The 18,571-nt window shown below is 50.6% G+C and overlaps 1 protein-coding gene across 1 annotated transcript in view; it reads left to right on the top strand.

Moving 5' to 3' along the window:
• The window catches only part of IGSF9B (immunoglobulin superfamily member 9B), a 48,500-nt gene extending 30,867 nt beyond the window's left edge, over positions 1–17,633 (top strand). The window contains exons 15-20 of the mRNA XM_039253797.1: positions 625–709; positions 3,188–3,349; positions 3,724–3,769; positions 5,263–6,912; positions 13,904–14,025; positions 17,372–17,633. Of these exons, the coding sequence (XP_039109728.1) occupies positions 625–709; positions 3,188–3,349; positions 3,724–3,769; positions 5,263–6,912; positions 13,904–14,025; positions 17,372–17,580 (2,274 nt within the window). The 3' untranslated portion in view covers positions 17,581–17,633. The remainder of the gene's footprint in view (positions 1–624; positions 710–3,187; positions 3,350–3,723; positions 3,770–5,262; positions 6,913–13,903; positions 14,026–17,371) is intronic.
• Positions 17,634–18,571: the final 938 nt, after the last annotated feature.

Here is an 18,571-nt window from a genome sequence, read left to right on the forward strand (position 1 = left end):
GTGACTTTTATTGCCTTGAGGCCGTACCGACATAAGCTGGGGCCAGGCAGGGCAGGTTAAGAGCCCATATTGTGTAACTAGACATTGACCTCAGCTCCCTGCTAGGGCTGGGCAAAGGATTTCCCAGAAGAATTGTCTTCTAGCTTTGCCCAGGGAAAGACCCCTGCTTTAATAGTTTAGAGTCCCTGGAGGAATTTCCCTCCCGCCCCCAGCTGACTCCCCTTTAAACTTTGATGTCTTTAGCTGGAGAGAGGAAGCAGCTTATTTCACGGAAACAGTCTCATCTGTCTTTCTGTCTTCCTTCCCTGGACACTCATTTAATGATAGCATGGGGGCTCCTGAGAGCCCATATGAGCATCTCTTCCAACTCTGCTTTCAGTGACCTCATATTTGTAAATTGAAATCTGCCATGGTAGGAGTATTTTTACCATGGAAATTGGCAAATGCTTTTTTCAAATCAGGACTTTTTTTTTTTTAACCTGAGAGCTAGTTGTTCAACATTTCCACTATGCCACTGCTTTGGGTGCCCCATTCCATGAGAGGTCATTGCAGGGTGGGTGCAGTGGTGGGCCAGTGGCTGTCTCAGGTTCCTGGGCTGACACACTATTGTCCCTGGGGCTGTAGGACACCTGGTACGAGTTCCGGGTTCTGGCCGTCATGCAGGATCTGATCAGTGAGCCCAGCAACATTGCCGGCGTCTCCAGCACAGGTACTTGGGATGGGGGTTCTCTTACAACTGTGGGGGTAAGAGCCATGTGGGAATCCCCCACTGAGACAGCTAATATGAGGAGAGAGGCTGAATTGGAAAAAATGGAGAGCTCTGGTTGAAGCTATGAGTTGTAGTGTTTCTTAAAGCCCAATCCATTCCTCCGTGTCCTTAATGGAGAGGATTTCTCCAGCTAAAGAGCTGCATTTATGACAGTTCTTATTTATGTATGTATGTGTGTATTTTTGATGTTTATTTATTTCTAAGAGAGAGAGAGACAAAGCGTGAGAGGGGGATGGATAGAGAGCGAGGGAGACAGAATCTGAAGCAGGCTCCAGGCTCTGAGCTGACAGCAACAAGCCCGACACAGGGCTCAAACCCATAAGATGTGAGGTCATGACCTGAGCTGAAGTTGGACCCTTAACAGACTGAGCCACCCAGGTGCCCTGCGTTTATGACACTTTATAAAAGATAGCTGCAGAAAGAAATGTCGCTAATCTCATTATAGTAGTCAAAAAGAACTTGATTTAAGTTCTTTTGCTATAAAAATCCCTGTTTCCTCCAGTGTTGTCCTCTGTAATGGGCTGGGTCGGTGAACTGGAGAGAGAACAGGTCAGCACGTATTTATTGAGTGCCAATTATAAGACTGCTTTATAATTATGGTGGTTTTATTTAGAAAATTGCTGTTTGGTGTTGTTTTCCTCTACTCCTTCATCTCCCTAGATTTTTTCAGGCTAAATAAAGCCAACTCCCTAGCATTTTCCCCATTTATCTTTCTTTCTCTTGGCCCTGGTCCCATTTCTACACATCTTTCTCCAGCTATAGTTCCTGCCTGAAACACTGCAGAAGCCCTCCCTTGCCCAGTGAAGTGGCTCCCTTGGTATGGGAAGAGGCTTAGCTTAGTGATCAAGCAGTGGCACCATTTCCGTGGGCACTGCTCACACAAAGACCTCTGGGACCAGTTGGCTAAAAGCTTGGCCAAGAAGCTCATGCAGCAGGACTCACAGAGCTGCAGAGCACCAGGGCAGGCAGACTTGGGGGAGAAGAAGGGAAGACTGAAGGGTCACCAGAGCCCTGGGGCAGTGGGTTGTGACTTCTGCATCACATTAGGCACCATGGCCTTCTGTTTTTCTTTTTTTCTTTTTCTTTCTTTTTCTCTTTCTTGTTTCTTTCTTCCTTCCTTCCTTCCTTCCTTCCTTCCTTCCTTCCTTCCTTCCTTCCTTCCTTCCTTCTCTTTCTTTTCTTTCTTTCCTTTTCTTTTCTTTTCTTTTCTTTTCTTTTCTATACGAAAGTACCTGCTATAGGCACAGAACTCAGCATACCTCTGTCTTGGCTTCCCTCTATGGAGGAGATTCAAAGAGATGGAGGAACAGGGAAGAGAGTTTGCAGCCAAGGCCAGGATAGAAGTTATGAGGGTTTTCATCAGTGGACTATTCTGTGTATAGGGAAGATTCCCCATGGGTGGATGAAGGTGCAGTGACCTCAGCACCCCCATCTTTCAGCACCCCCATTCCCAAAAGCTGTAGCATTCATTTGCCAATTCAACTCATCAGTGTGATTTGGATTATTTTCATCCATTGTTATATTGACATAATAAAGGGTTCTGCCTAAATATATCAGACTACACAGAACCTAAAGATTGGCACTCATAACTGACTTTAAAGTACAGTCCAGATACTATAGATGGAGCCTAGTCCTGGCTCCACTAACAGGCTCTGTGGATTTGGGCACAAAGTGAGACTCACTTCTTTACCTGTAAAATGAAGTGAGACCTGTGTTGAATGTCCCTGCTGGCTCCAGTATTCTGAACTGGAGATGACCAGGGCGTGCTAACCTTCCCTGTAGAAGTTGCTCAGTTATGCTATAATGACTTAGAAATAAACAGATCTGGATTCTGTGGTCACAACCCCTTCTACCTGCTATAGTATTTTACCCTTAAGTCACCTTCACATCTAGGCTCTCATTTTGTCAAGATGACATGGCAGAAAGCAGAAAACACCAATGGGAGAGCAGAGTAACAGTGTTGTGGTTTGGGCACTGATCTGCAGTATCTAAGTAATAAGCAAGTCACTCAAACTCAGCCAATGGTAGTTTCTTTACTTGAGAGAATGAGAGCAATAGCATGTGCTCTGTTTCATTTGAGGGTATCAGGTAACATGCATGAGAGCCCTTTGCAAAAAGCACTAGCCAATTATAGATTATTATTGAAATTATTACCCTTATGGGGTAAGGTATAGATGTGATTTCTTCGTTACAAGCTCTGTAGTGCTCACTTGACTTCCGTAAACTTGTCTTTCTTCTTTCTTTCCCCCATCTATACAAACCTCTTTAAGTGCTAGAGTTGAGCATGGAGACTGAGCTTTAACATTGTCTGTTCTACAGAGGTAGGGAAAAGTATTTGGGGGCTAGTTGTCAGTGTAGGTGGGGGCTTTTACAAGAGGGAGAGAGGGAGTCATGTATGTTCCTCACCCCTCCCTGCAGACATCTTCCCACAGCCGGACCTGACCGATGACGGGCTAGCTCGGCCTGTGTTGGCTGGAATCGTAGCTACCATCTGCTTCTTGGCAGCTGCCATCCTGTTCAGCACCCTGGCCGCCTGCTTTGTCAACAAGCAGCGCAAGCGTAAGCTCAAGCGCAAAAAAGGTGGGTGTTTGCCCCCACCACCCTGCTCTATCTGGCCCAGTTTCAAATGCTCCCCATTGGGAGAAAAGGTCCACTTTTAACATGGTCCCCCTTGAGAATAGGGAAATTGGGAGTTTTACGGATAGAACTACCAGTGGGTCTTGATCTGGAAGAGGGAGTAAGGGAGAAGAATGCTGGGGAGGGTGTGATGGGGCCAGAGCAAGAGAGAGGGCAGGTGTAGGGGTAGGCATGGGACTCTGGACTGGACCCGAAGATGCCTACCTTTGGAAGGGCTTGATCCCCTATGTGGCTTTGCTCTGGACCCTGAGGACACCTGAGACAAGTTCTGTGTCCCTGGCCTCAGTAGGCTATCTCCCCTTTCTTTTTCCTTCCAGATCCTCCACTTTCCATCACTCACTGCAGAAAGAGCTTAGAGTCTCCGTAAGTGCCCCTGCTGTTGTGGTATATGGGTGGAGGGTGGAGGATGGAGACAGGCAGGTGGTTTGTCCCACTCAGTCCCAAGACAAGTGTTTCCAAACTGTTTGCTGTTAACAGTAATTTTTTTTTTTTTTACAAATAGTTTATTGACAAATTAGTTTCCGCATAACACCCAGTGCTCATCCCCACAAGTGCCCTCCTCCATGCCCATCCCCCCCCCACATCCATCAGTCCTCAGTTTTTGTCAGCATTCAAGAGTCTCTCATGGTTTGCCTCCCTTCCTTTCCCCCACCATTTCCCCCCTTCTTCTCCCCCTTGTTCCTCAGTTAAGTTCCTCCTAATCCTCCTATACGTGCAAACATATGATATTTGTCCTTCTCTGCCTGACTTATTTCGCTCAGCATAACCCCCTCAAGGTCCATCCATGTTGCTACACATGGCCAGATTTCATTGTTTCTCATTGCCGTGTAGTATTCCATGGTATAGATAAACCACATCTTCTTGATCCATTCGTCCATTGATGGACACTTAGGCTCTTTCCATGTTTTGGCTATTGTTGAGAGCTGCACAGTAATTTTAAGTTGTCCACATTAACAGAGGGAGCAGTAGAGTGGACAGTCCAAATTAGTGGATAATCTCTTTAGCTTTGGAACGTGTTTCTGTGATTTTTTTTCCATCCTAATACATTTGCCTTCTTAGTGTGTTTTTTTTTTTAAATTTTTTTTTAATGTTTTATTTATTTCTAGGAAGGAGAGAGAGAGAGAGAGAGAGAGACAGCATGAGCAGGGGAGGGTCAGAGAGAGAGGGAGTCACAGACTGAAACAGGCTTCAGGCTTTGAGCTGGCAGTCACCACAGAGCCCGACGCGGGGCTCGAACCCACGAACCGCGAGATCATGACCTCAGCGAAAGTCAGACGCTTAACCGACTAAGCCACCCAGGCGCCCCAATGTTTTTCATTTATTTCAGAGAGAGAGAGAGAGAGAGACAGCATGAGCAGGGGAGGGTCAGTGAGAGAGGGAGACACAGGATCTGAAACAGGCTCCAGGCTCTGAGCTAGCTGTCAGCACAGAGCCCAACGCGGGGCTCGAACCCACGAATCGCGAGATCATGACCTGAGCCGAAGTCGGACGCTCAACCGACTGAGCCATGCAGGCACCCCCAAGTGTGTTTTGCTTAAGTTAATATTAAGATGGGTTTGCATTGCTGGAGCACCCTGGGAATGAAGTTAGAGGTGTGACTAGACAGACTGTGGCAGACAGTAAGGGCTGGTCAGAATGAAAGTAGAAATGTGGGTGTTCATTCAAAAAATGGCCAGCACACATCTAGGCAGTGGAGAGTTGGCCAGGGTATTTCATGCCAAAATATGCAGCCCATCTGCGCCCCTTTTCCTTAGTATTATCTTGGATGTTTGTGATTGTTTGTTAAGAGAAGGAAGAAAGTGCAGGAGCCAGGTGTCCCCTGCCTCACTCTCCGGCTCCCTCACTCACCCCCACAGCTTGTCATCTGGCAAGGTGAGCCCTGAGAGCATCCGCACTCTCCGGGCCCCGTCGGAGTCCTCTGACGACCAAGGCCAGCCGGCAGCCAAGAGGATGCTGAGTCCCACCCGGGAGAAAGAGCTGTCATTGTACAAGAAGACCAAGAGGGCCATCAGCAGCAAGAAGTACAGCGTAGCCAAGGCTGAGGCTGAGGCTGAGGCCACGACGCCCATTGAGCTCATCAGCAGAGGCCCTGATGGCCGCTTTGTGATGGATCCCTCCGAGATGGAGCCCTCGATGAAGAGCAGGCGCATCGAGGGCTTTCCCTTTGCCGAGGAGACAGACATGTACCCCGAGTTCCGCCAGTCAGACGAGGAGAACGAGGACCCGCTGGTGCCCACATCTGTGACTGCCTTGAAGTCCCAGCTGACCCCTCTGTCATCCAGCCAGGAGTCCTACCTGCCACCACCAGCATACAGCCCTCGGTTCCAGCCCCGTGGGCTGGAGGGCCCCGGCGGCCTGGAAGGTCGGCTCCAGGCCACAGGCCAAGCCAGACCTCCTGCCCCCCGGCCCTTCCACCATGGCCAGTATTATGGGTACCTCAGCAGCAGCAGCCCCGGGGAGGTGGAGCCACCACCCTTCTACATGCCAGAAGTGGGCAGCCCCTTGAGCTCTGTCATGTCCTCCCCACCCCTGCACACTGAGGGGCCTTTTGGCCACCCCACCATTCCTGAGGAAAACGGAGAGAACGCTTCCAACAGCACGTTGCCCTTGACTCAGACACCCACGGGAGGGCGCTCCCCTGAGCCCTGGGGCCGGCCAGAATTCCCCTTTGGGGGACTGGAAACCCCGGCCATGATGTTTCCCCACCAGCTGCACCCCTGTGACGTAGCCGAGAGTCTGCAGCCCAAGGCCTGCCTCCCCCGAGGACTGCCCCCCACCTCCCTACAGGTGCCCGCGGCCTACCCGGGCATCCTGTCTCTGGAGGCGCCCAAGGGCTGGGCAGGCAAGCCGCCAGGCAGAGGCCCCGCCCCAGCGCCCACCTCCGCTAAGTGGCAGGACAGACCTATGCAACCTCTGGTGAGCCAAGGGCAGCTAAGACATACCAGCCAAGGTATGGGCATACCCGTGTTGCCTTACCCCGAGCCGGCTGAGCCGGGGGGGCACAGCGGCCCCAGCACATTTGGCCTGGACACTCGGTGGTACGAGCCCCAGCCCCGGCCCCGGCCTAGCCCCCGGCAGGCCAGGCGCGCCGAGCCCAGTTTACATCAAGTGGTGCTACAGCCCTCCCGGCTCTCGCCTCTGACCCAAAGTCCCCTCAGCTCCCGCACTGGCTCCCCTGAGCTTGCCGCCCGGGCCCGGCCCCGCCCGGGCCTCCTGCAGCAGGCAGAGATGTCAGAGATCACCCTGCAGCCGCCGGCCGCTGTCAGCTTCTCTCGCAAGTCCACGCCGTCCACTGGCTCCCCTTCCCAGAGCAGCCGCAGCGGGAGTCCCAGCTACCGACCCACCATGGGCTTCACCACTCTGGCCACAGGCTACCCCTCCCCTCCGCCGGGCCCTGCAGGGCCTGCGGACAACCTGGATGTGTTTGGACAGACGCCTTCCCCTCGAAGGATGGGGGAGGAGCTGCTCAGACCAGAGCCCCCCCCACCGCCATTACCTACTTCAGGGTGAGTGTGAGCTGGTTTCTCCTGCCCACCTCCACCTGGTCATCTTCCACCCCCCATTCCTTACCTGCTCTCCACCCCTTCCGTCAACCCAAATGACAGGGCTTGTCTGGACATGCTGCAGCATCCCTTCAGGAGAGTTCTGGTCTTGGCATCGACAGGGTGTGGGCATGGGGTTGAGGGTGGGGCTTACCTGCCCAGGTACCCTGCCAGGAGCATGAGGGATCTCCTCCACTCAGCCCAGAGATCTCAGGAGGCTCCCAGGGTGATGTGGAGTGGACACACTTGGGCAAGGGGAGGAGGGTGTGGTGTGTCCGAGTGAGGGGTCACTTCACTTACGCTTAGAGATCATATCCCCATGATCCTGGCTTTGGGGGTGGTTCCAGGGTTTACCCAGAGACCTGGTATCCAGCCTCCTTCCTTTCCCCGGGCTGTCCTCCCTGCTAAGCAGGACCCTGAAGCCTCATTTCCCTGGACCACCAGGCCCGGGGCTCCTCCTCCCAACTTCCTGCCCTTAGCAGCCTAGCAAGTGCTGGGCCCCCTCCTCCAGACTCTTCAGGGGGTGCATCCTGGAGGCTGGGGGCAAAATCTCAGGCCTGTGAACCGTGTGCCCGGAGCCACATACCCTACCCCAACCTGTGTGCCTCGCAGGAAGCGGCAGACAGACAGACAGACAGACAGACAAGCTCCTGCGACCAGCCTGCCTGAGAGGGCACACACTAAACTGTAGCAGCTGGTATTCCAGGTACCAGAGTCGGCCTGGACGCCCGTCCGTGCCTCTCTTTCTCTCATCTTTCCTTCCCAGCCCTCCTCTTCCCTCCTCCTCCTCCCCTGGCCCCTTCCTTCCTCCTCAAGTCTGGTTTTCTCTCTGTCTGTCTTTCTTCCTTCTCCATCTTCTTTGGGTTGGCCTGACTTGCTCCGAAGGGCTTGCCACGTCTCTGTAGTGCCCCCGGTCCCTCCTGCCCTCCCTCCCTCTCTCTCTTTCTCTCCGGTTCCGTCCTTTGGTCTCTCTTCTTGATGTGGCCGCCTGTGCAGGGGAGCAGAGTGTTCCAGAGGAGGCTGGCTCGGTGGTAGGCAGGATGGGAGGTGGTTGGAGAGGAGGGAGCCCAGCGCCCTTCCCCTGCCCCATACACTCCCACCCTCTCTGGTACCTGGAAGTACGGCCTCCCCCCCCACTCCCCCCTGCTCCTGGCAGGTGGAGAAGGTGGAGGAGAGCTCTAGCTAGGACGCCAGGCATGGCGCACCCACGGGACCCCGTGCCTCTGTCTGCGCAGGAGATGCTGTGCGCCGCAGCCCTGTCTGTGCTTTGTGCAGCGCCCATCTGCCTCGTCCATCGTGCCGTCTGGTTCTCTGTCTCTCTCCTCTCCTTCCCCTCACCCCATTCTCTGGCCTCGCTTGTGGTTCTCTGGCCCCTGTGCTCCTCCCCTCCTCCCCTCTGGGTGTGCGTGGGTGGTTCCCCCACGGCCCGTGTTGATAACTGCTTTGTTTCTGATTGATCTCAGCTATCTGGGCAGTGTTGTCGAGACAAGCCTCTCCTCAGCTCAATAGGTAAGGGAGCTCCGCGGCTGGGGTGGGGCGGGGGGGGTGGACAGGCGGATGGGGCTTCGGCAGGGCCATCGCTTACTTTACAGGGGAATCCAAACCATGTCCCCTCACCCCCTCTGTGGGCGGCAGACTACGCTGCTCTGTTCCCACGGCTTCTGGGTTCCCCACATCATGCTGCTCCAACAGCCTCACCAGGCCACGCTCGGGCACCGCCTAGCTGCAGCTTCTGACTCCCACCCCACATGCCAAGCCTGCCCACAGCCTCCCTGCAGTATTCCTCACTCAGATCCCTGCTGCCAACACACCCAGGGCCTCCCACAGAAGCCCCTGGGACCCTGCATGTACCCCAAGGGGCCTAGAATGCCTAAGATCTGCTTTGCCTCTCTGCACCTCCGGAAACGTCAGGGCCACACTCATATCCAGAAACAGACCCTCTTCTGCCCTCAGGCATAGCACCCGCCCTTCCTTCCTGCCCCTCCCCACCCCCACCCCCAGAGACTCAGATCTTTCCCTGGGGTTGCTGGTCCCTCACAGTCTTCTTGGAATCTTACTAATATTCTCAAGGAGCACAGGGTTGGGGGTGTAGCCCAGTTCCCTCCCTCAATAGCTGGGTCTTCCTTAGGACCAGGTCACCTGTAGTCCTGTGAGGGCAAGGGCAGGGAAATGTCACCACTTCCCATGTTCCTTGCCTTCTGTAGCCCACTCTTGGTTGTTAGAGGACTGAGATGTGGACCTCGCTCTCATGCTTAAATAGCCTCCAAGGTCCCTGTAGTAGTCACTCCTGGTGAACTTGTGTCACAGCTCTAGGGTCTTGGGAGGAGCTCCCCAGGGGGAGAGAACAGGCTTCCCCTGGGCAGGAGGAAGTTGAGCGGTGAAGGGCTGTGCTCCTTCCTCTGCTCTCCACTGAGGTTGGTCCTCTTCTGGTGTTCTGCCAGGTGGAGGTCTGGGAACTTGGGCATTTAGAGGGGTTTGGAGTCCCTTACAGAGAGGCTTAGGGTCACCCGAGACTCACTGTCTCTCATGGTGACTAAGATGCTTCTTTTTGCCATGGACGCCATTGGCTGTGCTTCTGGAAACAAGCAGTGTGGGGGCAGGAGAGCCTCCTGGTTTCTCTAGCTGAGAAGCGTCTGCACCCCTTGCCCACCTAGTGATGTCAGGGGAGGCTCATTGTCCGAACTCAGGACTATAAATCTTCAGTCATAAGAGTGGCCTCCCATAAGGAGGACTGGACTTCTGTGACATTCCCTTATGATCTGCAGCTATAAAATTCTTAGCAGCTGAGAGGCCCTGAGATCGTGTCTGCCATTGGTTGGGTGCTACAGTGCAGCCATTAGTACTGGAGAGAGCAGGGAGGGTGTCAGGAGATAGTTATGAGCCTCCCTTCGTGAGGGGCCTCCTGCGGCCTGCTGGGTGGGTGCTCCAGGGGATGGTGACTGGACCATCCCCCACCTTCACTACCCTCCCTCCCTGAACCCCACTTATGACCCCTCTGGCACTCCCAGAGAGGCGATAGCACCAGGACCAGTTCTCACTCCACTCCTGGAAAACGCCTGGACCTCATTCCCCATTGTTACTGCCACTCCCTTCACCTAACTGTTGACCCCCCCTCTTCACAACGTCCCCACTGTGCCAGGTCTGAGAGCTGAGCTGTCATACTCTCACTGCTGTGGCAAACCCAGAAACCAAGGGCAGCGACGAGGGAGAATTGGTTCCTCGGGGCCTGGCCAGTATCCCCAGCCTAGGAGAGTAAAGTGCTCCCTGCAGCCTCGGAGTTAGACCTTGAGGTGGGCAGCAAGAGCCACCGCTCACTCCTGCTTGCTGAGAGCTCCCTGGGCGCGGTAGCTGCTGGGGCCATTGGGAGGCGTCAGGCTCCTCTTCAGACGCTGTCTTCATGCTGCGCCTTTGCATGTGTCTCCACTTGGTCTTGCTTGGAGAAGATGTGACACGTCTTGTCTACGTTCGTTCTCGCTTTGTTCCTGTTTCCTTCAGTCTCTCCTGTTCCTTCTCCCCAAACCCGCAGTTGTCTTCCCGCCTCTCCTCCTCCTCTCTCTCCCCTTTTTCTCCTCTTCCCAACTCCCTCCTCAGAGCGGGGAGTTGTATTGCGTGGACCTGCCCCTTCCGCGGCCGCCTGGGAGGCTGGTGCTTCTCTCGGCTCCCTCTCTCGTGCCAGTAGCTACCCTCTTCTCACACCCCCCTTGAATCCCCTCTCCTGTTAGTGCCGACTTTGGCCTCTAATCAGGTGGGTCTGGGAGGGTGGATGGGGCCCCTTTTCCTGCGTAAAGCCCAGGAAGGAGCTCCCATTTGGAAACAAGTCTCTCCTGAGTTCTGAGGCCAAACACTGGGTTTGTCCCCTGACCCCACTAGAAAGGTACCGTCTGTTGTCAAAGTTGGGTAGACTCTGACCTCCACAATCCTGGCTTTCTCCTCTATATGGAGAACAAAGTGACCTTTTTCTTAGCTATGCCTCATACGTGAGTGGATCTCCTCAGCCTCCACTCCACAGTCTAAGGTCAGACGAGCAGAGTCTGCTGTCAGGCAGTCGTGAAGAGGATGAAAATGCTCCTTAAATCACTGCCTCTGCTGACTGGGGCGGGCAGCTGCAAACTGTTGGAATGGTCAGCCCTCAGGGCAATAAGGGCAGGAAATGTCCCGTGGATTTTAGCTTTTCTAATCTGTGGTTTGCCTGCCTTTTGAACCCTTTTGCCTGTGTCTTTTCTCCACTATTCCGGATAAGCATAGAGCTAAGCAGCCAAGGTCCTGGGCTAAATGGTTGTGAGCCGTCTGTTTCTGTGTTTGAGCCCCGAGCCCAAAGCAAAAACAGGCGGACGGCAGGTGTCCTGGAAGGGCTGGAGCTTGGCTGTTTCACAAGGGACATTTGGCTTATCCTTCTCAGTGGATTTACTGTTTGGGAATTTTTGCTTGAAGATATAACATCAGTCAGCTTTTTCCAGTCCCTGGTCTGTCTTACCCTGGCTGTGCCACACTGATTCTCAGGGGAGGTCTGAAAGTACTGTTTTTCTTCTAGATAGCTCTGTACCTGTTTTCTTTAGGAAGAAGTTAGAAGAGCACTTTAGCCTAATGTTGAGAATCTTGGCTCTGTCCCTTAACAACTGGATTATCAGACAAGCTGCTTAACATTCAGTTTCACCCTCTGAGAAAATAGGATCAGTATAGCATTTACCTTATAGGGTTGTTGCAAGGATTAAAGAAAACTGTTGTAGAGAACGTAGATCAGTGCTTGGCATGGTAAGTGATAAATAAATGCTATATAAGAGAAATGATAAAAGTAATACTATGTTAATTTTCAGAATAATATCTCTTGAAGTTTCACCTGGCTTGGAGAATCCCTAGGAATTTTCAGGGGCACCCTGAACCAGTTTCTCTTATGTCCTCCTGGGTCACCCTGGATTATGTTGTTTAAACACTGCTCCCTGGGTCCACTTGCTTATAAGCTTCTTCAGACTGTGCACCACTCACCTTGTGTGGTCTTTCTGAAGAGGCTGGCCAGGACCAGGGGACAGGTAAACTGAATGGCGGATTCATACCTTTGATTTTCCTTTTAGGCAGCTGAAGAAACCCTAGTCAAGGATGAGAAGGGGGTGAGGACATTCTGCCAGTAGTGCAAAGTCATGCTCCCTCATACCCTAGCCATCTCCACTCTTTTCCTGACTTCCAGATTCCCTGGCAGCGGCACCTGCTGTCTAGGATCTCTGTGGGTAGAGTTTAAAAGAGGAGGGGATGGGGAATTGGCGGGTTGGGTCTTTGGGGGTGGAAGACCTGGCTTCTAATGGTGAGTTGGACTTCTCTACAAGACGAGACCGTGTGTTGCCTGTGTGTGCATGTAGGTGGGGCCCCTTAGCCCTGTGCTATCAGGGGAATATGGAAAATCTACAAGTTGTCTCTGACCTGAACTTTGGAGGAGATTCTTGATACTTTATTTACTAAAAGGCTGTGGACTGATGATATCCATCAAAGAAGATGGAGGTTGCTTCATTGCCCGTTAATTCAGGAAACCCCAGAGACCAGAGGCTTATCAACAATTGGTCTGTAAGTTTTTTCTTCCTTCATCCCCACAAATATGGCCATTACTGGGGAGATGGGGCTGCAGACCTTCCATCCCTCTGTCATTTGTTGTTCAACCTCAGATTGCTTTTTGCTCGCCCCTGGGGACTTCTTTTCCCCTCACAGGGTTGGCTGTCCTACACCCTTTAATCAGAATTTGCCCAAAGCTAGTTGTGATGGAGATGGAAGAAGATGTAGGGATTGAGGAAGAGTGTGATTCACCTCAGTCCACCATGGTTCTAGAATGGTTCTAGGAATCACCTGCTTCCCTGATGGCGTGCTAAAGCCAGCACCGTCAGGAAAGAAAGAGCGACACCTCTCTCTCCCCCTTTATTCCTCAGGCTCCGAGTTTGGCTTACTTTGAGAAGAAGAAATGACGTTGGTAACATATACATGTCTTCTAGATTTTAGGACTTTTGAAAAATTCTCTCCAATATGCACAGATTGTCACAGACAGTCCATCCCCCCAGTTACCTTTGGTTCCCTTTGTCATGTGGGCTGCACAGCCTCCAGTCGAATTGCGAACTTTGTTCTAACCTCATAGTTGATCCATCAGGCAAATGACAGCTTCTGCTCTGCAGCTGGGGGAGAAGGAAGCCGATATACATGGTGTGTTTCCCAACCCTGGTTTCTCTACTCAGTCTTAAAATGTAGAGATTCACTAGACACTTGCTACCGATGGCAAGGAATTTGGACACTAACCATCATAATCTACTTTTACCTTCTTTTATTCACTTACATAGCTGAGCCTAGACTGCAGAGGGTCAGGGAGACACCCCTGCTGAAATGTTGGTAGATTGACAAGTACCTGTTACTTTTAACTGCTCGTGTTCTCCCTGCCTCTTACAGATGGAGAAGAAGAAGCCCAGAGAAGCTGGGTTTTATGTACCTCCATCTCACTGGATATTGGGTTTCTCATATAGCCCTGGACTTCTCTTTTCTGGAGGACAGTTAATTGGAGTGGGATGACTCACCTACTGCTTTAATCTGCCCTTTTACTTTTCACTTAAAGGTCTTGGTTGTGATGATTTCTAAGAACTTTGGGCATTGAAGCTGTTTTCTTCTTTGACCTTCCTCCTCTGGGTTTGAGTGATATGGGATGGGGCTCACTATTAAAGTCTCTCTCTCCCTCTTTTAGGTCTTCTGATTGTTCTACAGATTGGTTTCCATCTGAGGTAGGCCTACCACTGCTGGAGCTTTCTACTGGGTTTTCTCCCTTCCAGGAGTAATCAAGACGCAGGTGTCAAGGAACTATTGCAGATACCCTAGGACTCCATAGAATTGTACTCGTCCTCCCGTGGGCCGGCTGTGTGGTTTTCTTCCAGCCCCTCGTCAAAAGCTCCCCCTTCTGGGAGCTGACCTTTGGCTCTCTAATTGTCCCTTCTAGAACACATCCACCTGCACCCGGGCATGCTGCTGCACCTGAGAGGCTGGAGGCTCTGAAATACCAACGGATAAAGAAGCCCAAAAAGTCATCCAAGGGCTCTTCGAAGTCAAAGAAACGATCCGGTAAATGGCAGATCTTCTCTTTCCACGTCTCTCCACTTTTATTATGGGATTGTTTGGCTCAGGAACCCAACCTTGGGTTTTCTCTAGAATTAAAAAAAAATTTTTTTTTAATGTTTATTTTTGAGAGAGAGAGAGTGACACAGAGAGCAAATGGGGTAGGGGCAGAGGAGGGAGACAGAATCCAAAGCAGGTTCTAGGGTCCAAGCTCTCAGTACAGAGCCTGATGTGGGGCTCTAACTCATGGACTGTAGATCATGACCTGAGCCAAAGTCAGATGCGTAACCAAATGAGCCACCCAGGTGCCCTGGGTTTTCTCTCGAATTAAGCCCACCAGCTTATGTTGTTTCTTTTTAATATGAATTTTCAAATAATACATATAATTTTTAAATAAAAAAATTAGAAAGATAAAGTCCCCGATTGTCTTCCAAATTTTTTCCTCCCACCCAGGAACCATCCTTCTTGGTAGTATGCATGCTTTCAGAGACTTGCTGTGCATATAACTCTAGAAAATATATTGTTTTAGTGCATTTTTAAACAACATAAATAGCATCTTTTCCCCCCATTCTATAATATGCCTTTTGGAAATATCCCTATTCTCCTTATATATTTCTCTATTATTTCAGACCTTCTAGTTGGACATGGGAATTATCCCTACTAAATACTTAAGGGACATTGTGGCATGGACCCAGCCTCTGTAGGATGACCAAGCTTTTCTCAGTGAGATAGAATGAAATCTCCTTATCTTGTAGAAAGGACATTTCTATTGAAATATGTCTGATGTTTATTCAGTAGTGATAGGTGGCTTCTAAGATCATGCAAAAATAATTCAGCCTTTTTTTACACTTAGAAAACTCCTTAATATTTATCATGTACTTTTTTTTAAAATATTTTATTTATTTTTGAGAGAGATATAGAGACAGCGTGAGCAGGGTAGGGTCAGAGAGAGAAGGAGACACAGAATCTGAAACAGGCTCCAGGCCTGAGCTAGCCATCAGCACAGAGCCCGACACGGGGCTCAAACCCACGAACCGTGAGATCATGACCTGAGCTGAAGTCGGATGCCCAACTGACTGAGCCACCCAGGTGCCCCTCATGTACTTTTTACCAATGGTTTTAGGAATCTTATGACAGGATGTAGAAAAAAAAAAAAAAGACAGCTGCACAGTTTCCTTGCAAATCTTTAATAACCACTGGAGAGTAACTTTCTTTGGAGTGTTCTGTAGAGGCCCCTGAAATCTCTGGAAGACAGTAGGCACTTGTCTCTCACTTAGCCTTTGGGTGGTGCTATTATCCTATTAGTTTATAGATGGGAGTCCTGAGGCAGAAAAATGGAAGATGCTTTTTTTAAGGATTTGGGTGAGACATTGGAGCCCAAAGCTGAATGTTCAACCTATTTAAGCTCATTGCAATTGAAGACCCATGTACCCACCTATCTACATCTCTCTCTCTCTCTCCTTTTTTAAACAAAAAGAGCCACATCAGAAGTTTTTTTCCCTCTTGTTCTGTTACAGTGTCCTGTAATATGTTGATGACTCTCAAATGTCTGTTTTTAGCCCCAATCTCTTCCATAAGCTCAAGTCTCATATTTCCAGTTGCCTGCTGAACTTGCACTTAGACATTTTATAAGCCTTTGAATTGTCCAAAATAGAGTTATTGATTATCCTCTCCAAACCTGCATCTCCTCACTTCTCCCCCAGCCTCACAAATGGCACTGGTGCCTACCTCACTGCTTGGCCTCCTTCACCCTTGCTTCTTTCCCTATTCTCACATGTCCTGTGCAATCCACTTAGTAAGGTCTGTGGGCCCAACTTTTACAGTATATCCTCAATCCATTTCAACTGCTAAGACCCAATTCTGAGTTACTCTTATCCCCACCCTAATTATTGCAGGGGCTACTTCACTGGTTGTCCTGGTCCATCCTTGCTCCTTGCTGTAGTATATTCTACACCCAGCAACTGGAGTGATCTTTAGAAAATGTAATAGCATCCTCTTTCGGCCATGGCAGTGTGCACGCACCTGTGGGAACACACACAAACACACACACACACACACACACACACACACACACACACACCTGATTAAAACCTTCCAGAAACTTCCACTGCCACCAGAGCAGATTTCAAATTCCTTACAATACCCTTCTCTGTCTTTCCTGCCTCTCTGTTCTCTGTTCACTCTGCTTCAGCTGTGATAGCCTTCCATCTGTCTCTGAAACGTGGCAGGATGGCTCTTAACCCCGGGGTTTCACATTTGCCCTTCCTTCTGTTGGGAACACTTCTCCCTTGGAGCTTTGGAAGGCTCCATTTGAGACTCAGATGTGACTCCGTCCGAGGGTAGAAGTGTGCATCAGTCACTGGCTCTCACATGGCCCTGTTTTCAGCTTTCTTTGTGCTACTTTCAGTATCTGAAAATTTCATTTCTGTATTTTTTAAGTCTGTAATGTTTGTTTCTTCCTCCTCACCCCACAGTTAAGTATAATCTTCTAGAAACCCAGCACTTTACTACCCTTTCTGCAGAAGGGCCATGAGGCAGAGGAGTGGCCCTGGAAGTCTTGGAAGGGCCAGGCCTGGTTCTCTTACAGGGACTGAAATCTTGGGCAAAATCCATCACTGCTGGGGGCAAGGGTGGTGAAAAAATGAGTCCCAACCCCTTCTTAGAAGCCTTGATCCCCACCACCTAGAACGATGCTTGGTACCCAAGTGGCAGTAAAAAAATATACTGATGCTACTTTAATAAAAAGAAAAATACTAGAAATACTAGATAACAGATTTATTTTTTTCATATAGTTTTTTGTCAAGTTGGTTTCCATATAACACCCAGTGCTCATCCCAACAAGTGCCCTCCTCCATGCCCGTCACCCATTTTCCCCTTTCCCCCACCCCCATCAACCCTCAGTTTATTCTCAGTATTTTAGAGTCTCTTGTCATTTGCCTCCCTCCTTCTCCTTAACTAGTTTTTCCCCTTACCCTCCCCTATGGTCCTCTGTTAAGTTTCTCCTGTTCCACATACGAGTGAAAACCTATGGTAGATAATATATATTAATATATTAAATATTAAGTAAAAGATAAAAAAGAAATGCCCCTTGACTAGACCTATCCTACTTTCTTGGCTCAGTATGAGCAGGGATCAAGCGCAGGTTGTTGGTTACTCATATAGCCAGCACGGGGGCCTCTGCTGTAGTGGCCTCCAGGCCCTGCCGCACTCAGAGATTCTCGCTGTCATACCAGAGAGCCAGGATAGATGTCCCAGCAAATGAAAAAGGTGAGTGTGTGAGGTGATGATCTTCCTTTTCACTCACTTTATTTTCTTCCCATTTGTTTGGCGCACCTGTTCCCTTTCCTCTTAGACGGTTCTGCCTCCCAGGCTCAGCAGCTTCCAGACTCCCAGGTTCTGTGGCCCGATGAAGCCGTCTGCCTCCGAAAGAAGAAGAGACACTCTCGGCCTGACCCTCTTGCCCGCCTCTCAGACCTGTGCCACCGCCAGCTTCCGGAAGACCAGACGGCGATTCTCAACAGCGTGGATCATGATGACCCCGGCCATGCCACCCTGCTGTGACACAACACAACTCTAAGTGCTCCCTGAGTGGCAGTGCTGGGCTGAGGGGTGAGGGAGGATGAGGGTGTGCCAGCAGACGGGCAGTTTCGGGGGCTGCTCCGACCTTTGTTCTGCTCATTCTCTCTCTGGCCAGAGTGGAGCCTCTGAATCCTGGCCGTCTGGTCTCACTTTTGGGACAGAAGGCCAGGGGCTGACCTGTAGGTGGAGATCAGGAAGTGAACTGGGGACAGGGAGAGATCTGCCTCCTTCCCACCTCTCCCCTCTTCACTGGCTTGATTTGTCTCACCTCTTCAAATATCTTTGGAAGTGAAGAAGGGGAAAGCAATGGCTTTTACTGCTCTCTGCTTCTGTTTCAGTTTCTCAAATCCTGGAAGAGGGCTGGACTTCCATCCCGTCTTCCAAATTTACATATATATAGATATAGATACAAATGCATATGTATGTAGTTTGTGGGCTTCTCTATGTATATATATGTACATTGAAGAAAAGTGGTGTTTATTTCTGTGGTCAGTGAAGGAAGGAGGAAGAGGGCAGCAGACTCCTGGGGTTTGTAAGTAGAACTGGCTGAAAGCTAGCTGGGCGTCTTGATGTCCGTCCTGGGTATTCTTCCTTCTGAAACAGGATTCATGGCTTCTCAGCTGAACTCACCATTTGTCTCTACCTTCTCCCATCCAGAGCAGAAATGGGTCTTCCCAGGCTTTCTAGCTGTCTGCTTTGGGGGTTCAGCAATGAGTTACCACAGAACTAAACACAAGCCTTTATTTCTTGGTTCCTGGGTAAAAGAAAGGGTGGCCAGTAAAGGGCCTGACTGGCATCTTTCTTCCTTCCACAGATTGGCCCATGCTGCGGAAGTAGAAGCTGCTTAGCAGTGGGGCCAGTAGGCAGGTCCTGATGCACAAACTTGAGCTCATCCATCAGTCCCTTTTGGTCCAGCCATGGCCGAGAGCCCCGTGGCCACAGGACCTCCCGTTCTGGAGCCATCTGTGCTGAG

The sequence above is a fragment of the Hyaena hyaena genome, unplaced genomic scaffold (genome assembly GCF_003009895.1).
Source record: "Hyaena hyaena isolate Hyena2069 unplaced genomic scaffold, ASM300989v1 scaffold_465, whole genome shotgun sequence".
NCBI lineage: Eukaryota > Metazoa > Chordata > Mammalia > Carnivora > Hyaenidae > Hyaena > Hyaena hyaena.